Raw genomic sequence first — 7,292 nt, 5'->3', positions numbered from 1 at the left:
GCATATTGGCTCAGCCTTTGGTTGAGGCTGTATAAACTTCTAGCAAATAGAGCTACTATCCCAAAGGGTTTATAGCTAAAAAACACAAGGATAGACAAAAAGATAGAGAAAACAAATCAATGAAGGATTGGGAATTTAGGTAGATGGACATGAACTACCTTAGGTCCAAGGTCACACAGACAGTAAATTTAAAGTGTTCAGAGTCCTTTTTCTCTATACTTTAAGCACAATACTGGTCTGCTTTCCTATTAACAATGAGATTTTGAGATAGAAAGACTGGGCCAGTTCTGAGAATTTGCAGAAAATGACTGAGGTGCAAATACTGAGTCTAGTGCTTTCTAAGTAAGCTGCAGCAAGCCTTCAAAATAAAGTGAAGTGGCAGGTTGAAAGAATTAGAAACTCTAGTTAGCCATTTTCATGTGGTCATATTGTGTCTGGGAGACAAAGCTGTCTAAATCAGCAAAGATCATCACAGAACGTTGCTTTCCTTGTGACACTGCCACAAGGAAGGATCAGCCCAGCATTAAAAATCGAGGTTTGAAACATGATACATAGGTGGAGAACAGCAAAGTAGTTTGGATTATGCAAATGAGAACTTTTTCCCATAAGGTTTCACCTGCACAGTTCAACACAAATGTACCCGAGAGGCTGAAGGAGATTTAAATACCCAATCATTTCTTTTCTTTTCTCATTCTCTTGGATGACTCAAAAATTTAGATCATTCTAGTAGACCGTTCACTGCCATCATGAGATGAAAAATGCCTCTGAGAAAAGCATTCCAGAATTTGAAAATATTAGAAATGGTTGCATGTTTCCCAAATGAATGATTAATAACATAGATTCCTAAGCACATCTTCAGGCATGTTCCTAATGAACCAGAGCTCAGGATCTTTGAAAGCTCTATACAGACTGGATATTGGCTGTAACACAGCATCCATAGGGCTGAATTCCTCAGCCATAATGCAGGCCTTCATAGTCCTTTCTGTTTGTGCAGAACAAAAAATGCAACAAAAAGGAATTCTCTCTACAGAGACAAACTAGAATTTATGAAGCCCTCCATTACTCCATGGAGAGTGATTATTATAAATGTTACCATGAACGTAATCGCTGGGCATTCTGGTTTTGACAAGGAGTCATTATTTTTGTCCCCTTTTCTATAACCAAGCCTTCCTGGCATTCCAACATAAACTTAATTTTCCCTAGCTGTGTCACTACCTGGATGGTGATGTTCAAATGGCCTCAGTCAGGGTATATTAACATCCCTTCAGAAGATCAGCAGCTGCTAGTCCTTTCCACTGCGGGAAAAAGACTTACTGATGGGTCTGCTCACTGGCATGTCCATATTTCACGGGCATAAGAGATTTCAGTCTCTTACATTTACACTGTTTGTTTCATGGAAGTTCAGAGAAATCTGCTCGTCGAACACTGCACATATATTGTGCTCATCCTTCGCGTCAGGTATAATGTCTTGTCACTATACAGCTGCTGGAGGGCCCTTTGTGAGCTGTAGCTCATTTTGCCTCTTAACTTATTGGCGATGTACTTTAATATTCGTTCCAGTCATGAATCCTTGTTTTCAATTTTTGACTACTTCTTTCTTGACTTTCTAGTTATTTAAGAGCTCCTAATGCAGGCACGTTGGTCTCTTCTGTGTTCCTCCCTTGTCTTTGCACTCAGATGATTTCCTACTGTGCCTTCAGTACGGTTTGTCTCAGAAACAGACAGATCTCCTGCACTCCTTTATCCCCACAACAGTCTTCTGAAGGACATCCAAATGCATCTAACTTGCTTAAAAACGGAAGTTGATATCTTTCTGAAAAGAAGATACCGACCAAATTTTTCTTTGCTACCAGAACAGCAGACTCAATGAACCATGAAGATCTTTCTAAACCTCTCTGGAAGCCCTGCTCCTCAACAGACTGAGGAAGAATCAGTTCTGTATGTAGCTATTTGAAACATTACAACAAACATCAGAAACAGAAAGTTTTATTAGAAATATTACACAGATTTTTTTGCATCATACATTTTAATGTTAATTTTTAAATATTAGCATGTCAAAATCTGGCAATGCCTAGTATATACATTCTAATGTGCTCCTTGTATAAATTAGATTACGACGTAACATCTGTATCCAATAGAGAAAGCTAAAAGTACTTGACTGTTAGAGAGGATTACCCCATTTGACAAATTCAAKCCTGGATCAATAATCAATAAAAACACTGTGTCCAGCACTGCCCAGTGGAACTTGGCACATGTGCAAGTTAAAAATGTAGAGACCATCAGTTATGAAAACTGTTAATTGTTAAGTTACAAACTCAAGCTTGATTCTACTCAAYATGGTCAGCTGAGTCTAAATGGCACTGGAGTTGGTAAAAACCAATACAGTCTAGCAAAGTAGAAGTTATTGCTGGGTTTAAAAAATCTTAATGCTCAGTGCCCTGAGTCTTCTTAGGCTAAAGCCCTCTTCTGACAGGAAAATGCATAATCTCATCCATACAGACTCTGCATTTTATCAGATACACAAGGCACAGCTTTGCAAACAGCTGGCCCCATCAGATACTTCCGGATGGAAGTCCTGGTATCATAAGCAGAGAAAGACAAGGGAGGTATGCACTATAATCAGATGAACACACACTTTCATATTTTCATTGCCAAGGAAGTGAGAAAGGAAAGCCAATGAAGCCAAAAGCTAGATTTTTAAATGTTCCAGGTCAGAATTCAAACAAGGAAGAACCACGCATTTTGCCAGCGCGTACCTATTTGGTTTGGAAAGAAACCTTGCACATACTGGTTGCACACACAAAACAAAAAAATGCAGAGAGAAAACCTGACAAAAGCAGTTTCAAATTACAAAAAGAAAACTTGCCAGAACTCAAAGAGGAGAATGCGTCTCATTGAAAGGAAACTGGAGAGTCTGGATAAGTCAAAAATCAGCCTGCTAAACAAAAGACATAGGACTGATTTGTTCTGCTTAGTACTGCTGCCTTGCTGCAGTACAGGAAAAACAGTGAAATATTTGGTCTCCTTTGTGTTTCCTAATATCACAGGCATAGGAAGAGGAACCTGGCAAAGATACCGAGCTCTGCGTTCTCCTTCCTCCTCATCTTCAGGGATCAATCTCAGGCTGCACTCTTAGAAGAAATGTCACTCAAGATGGTGATGTCAGTAAAGACTGTCAAGCAGAAGACCTAAAGATATCTGTGTTCCTTTCTGGTTCACAAAGGCCCGGGTACATATGCCCCTCTCCTACAGGCTGGACTTGTGCTCCACTCAGTTTCCTTGCATGCTGTCAGAAATAGCTTATCAGCCTTCCTAGAAAACCTTCTTAGAGGGCTCAGGCCCTGGGCTCACTTCTCGATTCCTCTGTACTTTCCCAAGCCATGAAACAACTTGTACCTTCTGTGACTCACTAGCAATTTTGGGAGTCAGATCATAATACTTTTCATACTTTTAATCTCCTTTCTTCCCCAACAGCTACCGTACAACAGTCACACAAAGCCATATCCCATCTCAGAACTTCACTGAAATTTCTATCCTTCCCATTCTTCTCACGTGCTCAACCAAAAWCAATCTTTTAGTTTCTTGTAATCTGACAAACTACCCAAGGGCACACACACAAGCATGTGCATGTATGTGTAAGAGCTACAGTATATTTAGGGAGCATACGGTGACACAGCAAAGAGATTTCCTCTACTTGCATCTGTGGAAGATTCACTACTCTTAAGAGGCAAAACCAGAAAGGATTTAGGCAGTTCAGGCAAACCGTTGCTGATACAGTCCATTATCCCACGTTGTAACATCACACATTCTGTTCTAGGACATTTTTCAGAGGATCCCCCAAAATTCTACGAAAGTTATCCCTACACTTTGTACCTTACCTTAATTAACAAATCCTCTAATTTTAAAGGCAGACAGAACTTGCAGTTCTAATTTGAGATTTCTTACACAATCATGAAGACACTTGGTACTTTTTGGAAATCAGGCTGGTCTTCACCATCCTGTATGGGACATTCAAATTCTTAAGCAGCATCCAAAAATAAGTAATTTCTGAAAATCTAGGTCCAGAATTGCAATTGTACAAGGTTCCAATGAAAGAAAAAATATGCAATATTAGAACAGTTAACTAAATGAACAAACAAAATTCTTCATCTCAAACCAAGTCAAAATTATCTGAAAAAATTCTTAATCACAAAGTATTGGCACTTCAAAGTGAGATGTTTTACAGCTTTTCAAAATTGCAAGGTAACACTGGGCAAAAGGTGAAACTCAGCACATTCCCCCCTACTGACATATAGCTCCTTGTTCTAACTCCTAGATAAGTAAAAATGTTTTTAACGATAAATTATTAGAAATGTCATTCCTAATCCAGGCCTGAATGTTGCCTTCTTCTTGTGCCTGGCATATGCTATTGGGAGGCCTGGGTAAATAAGCTGAGAAGAGATGACAGAAACATTTMTTTGAAAATTTGATTTGAAGGAAAAAATAGCCCTAAGATGAAGCAGTAGAACAGTTTAAGGCTAGAATAAATCTTGGAGAAATAGATCAGAATAGATGTCAGAACAGAGCTTGAAGCAAATGATACTGACACATTAGATAACATATGGATTCAGCATACATCTGCACAGTCACATGGCAACATACATACACTTCCAGTGACCAGGGGGTTAAGATCATCTTTCTTTTTCAGATCATGTGGAGCCCTCTGACTTTGAAATGTTTTCCAGAGTCTGGGAATAAAAACAGTTTTTCTCATCCCTTCAAGTGCCTGATCCAAAGCCTACTGAGGAATAYGGAATTTTCTGTGCTGACTTCACTAGACTTTGAACTGCAGCCCATTGGAGAAACTTGGGATCTCTGCCACCAGATACCTCAAGGGAAAAAAGTCTGCTGCATTTGCAAGGCAATGGAGCTCTGCAGTGACTCCCTTCCTAAATGAACTCTGCTTAGTAGCTATTTTTTTCTTTCATCTTATCACATAACTGGAGACTTGTATCTGAGAACACTTAAAGCAACTCTTCGTATGTTCTCTAGGGATGTTGAAGTGTATGCTGAAAAATCCTGGAGCGTTAATTTAATCTAGAAAGCACTCTCTTGCAAGGAAGGATCTCTGGCCAGCATTTACAGCTACTTTCCCACAGTATAGGATGACACCAAAGAGTGCTAGGGCACTGTTAAGTGCATACTACTGTCTCCTTTTATCACAAGGACTCTCCAAAGATTGGAATCAGACTTTCGTGGRCATGATGGATTAGAACAAATGGCAGACTAGAACTCAGAGCAAACGATGCTTTTCTCCTTTTGTGAAACACCCATACACTGCGTTTCTCTGACTCCCCTTCTGTTCAGTATACTTACTGACCTTGGCCACTGGAGTCTATCCCCTAATGCTGTATTTTGTTGTGAGAACACCAATGCCCGAAATAGGCTCCTTACTAATTAAATGGTATCAAGAAACCAAAGCACTTTGGGAAAGCCAGAGGCTAAGATCAGCCACCTGCAAAGCCCCTCAAAACCTGAAACACCAGGTTTCTTCTATGAAAGCACCTGCTTCTATTTCATTAGCCTCTTTTCAGGAGTTAAGAGCAGTGAGCACACACTATTCTCTTTTGTAAGAGAGAAATGATCCTTAGCTGTCTATGATTAACATTCACGAAGCATCAGGTCTGGATCACAGGGTTAAACATACTAACTAAACAACTTCTTTCTTCTATCAGCACAATCTAAAGCAGCTAGGCAGCCTTCTATGAGATGCTGTACAAAGAATGCTCTCTGAGACCTGATTCTAGAACAAACTAAGCAGCCTGTTTGATCCTGCTACCACTGGAGATGAACAGAAAACTTAACTTCACAGGCTGAAATAAGAGACGTGATATAACTGTAAATTAAATAGTACCTTTCAGATGCTTTACTAATAGTATTTTATTGAGCTGAAAAGCTATTCTGTGGCATCTTAAAGATTCCCATGACACAGAGAGATGTTCTAGATAGATTCTTTGTAACTTGTGGAGTGAAGCTGCAACTTCCACTGGTATTACTAAATTACTGTGCTCTTTTACAGGACGTTATCACTTCTAAACATAGAAGGGCACAAGCTGTTTCAAGATTCATGCATTGACCCAGTAACTACGTACCTCTGTTGATTATTCAGGATCAATACAGCAGAAAGAAGTTACTCCATTCAATCCACAAAAGTACGAAGTACTGAGATGTCACTGTATTGCTTGAAGTGTCACCACCTGATTACTGGCACCTTGTAAAATAAAGCTAGTAAGTTGCATTTGCTTGATAACTGTGCCTGCACAGTCAGCTGGGAAACGTGGCTCTGGCTYCCCGCAGTAATGAAGCCATAGTAACGAAGCTGTAGTAATAAAGCTATTTTTCTCAAAGAGATTACTTTTGTGTGATCTGAAATGGAGTCCCAGCACCTTTACAGTTCTGTCACTAACTAGTGACCGAACAGAGTACAGTTCCCAAGTGACAAATGATCCTGTTACTATCGTGCTAGGTAAGCTCTGACAAGGAAATTATTATGCTTCTTGGGTCACGTGTCAGAGTAACTCAATTTAAGGTTCTACAACTTACATGCATCTGTCATGGTATCTTACGAAATATATGAAGGCAAGAAAGCAACATACATTTGGGATGAGTTATGCATATTTTCGCAAGAAGAGCATTTTTGTGGGCTTTTGTATTAGTATTAATCTCCCAGCTTCCCTTGACTGCCAGCATTGGTCCACATTGATTTAACACATCATTTTGTGGCAGGTCTTCTGTTGGCAGATTTTTTTGGCAGAGTCTGTTTTGAGGCAAACATTGTTTAGCACAAGGGATATTCTTCAGAAACATCCTGGACCTGGTAGAAAGTGCTTTGCAATTTCCATGTAGAAATATAATTACAGATGAATTTGCTTTGTATAGGTGGACAATGGATATTTATTTGGTTGTAGTCCCAGATGTAATCAAAATTATGGAAGAGCTTTCTTTCACACTAAAAGCTTAGGTCGGTTGTGGAAGAGGAGCAAGGGGATTTTTAAAGTGATTGAGTGCATCTGTGGCATTCTTCAGTCTCTCCCCACTTCTGTCCAACTCTTGCTCTGCATCTCAGGTCTCAAAGTACTTGTAAATCTGGGCGACGTACTGCATCACACTCTGCCAGTCTGGCCGATCTGTGTACATCATCTCACTGAGTTCCTGCACAGAATATATTGCCAAGACTTAGTCAAGCACCACCACTGTGAACATCACTGGGTCCTCTGAGTAGCTGTGGCTATTAATGTGGCTATTGAATACTA

General features: G+C 39.8%; 1 protein-coding gene across 3 annotated transcripts in view; it reads right to left on the bottom strand.

The window, feature by feature from the left end:
* Window positions 1-2,019: 2,019 nt before the first annotated feature.
* SPECC1 (sperm antigen with calponin homology and coiled-coil domains 1) overlaps window positions 2,020-7,292 on the bottom strand; it is an 88,050-nt gene continuing 82,777 nt past the window's right edge. For all 3 annotated transcript variants that reach the window (XM_085301267.1, XM_085301268.1, XM_085301269.1), the window contains one exon: window positions 2,020-7,191. In XM_085301267.1, the coding sequence (XP_085157393.1) occupies window positions 7,102-7,191 (90 nt within the window). In that variant the 3' untranslated portion in view covers window positions 2,020-7,101. The remainder of the gene's footprint in view (window positions 7,192-7,292) is intronic.

The sequence above is a fragment of the Rhea americana genome, unplaced genomic scaffold (assembly GCF_003343005.1).
Source record: "Rhea americana isolate MKP2758 unplaced genomic scaffold, rheAme1 scaffold_175, whole genome shotgun sequence".
NCBI lineage: Eukaryota > Metazoa > Chordata > Aves > Rheiformes > Rheidae > Rhea > Rhea americana.
The sequence above is the reverse complement of the archived record's forward strand: the minus strand, read 5'-3'. Positions and strand labels throughout refer to the sequence as shown.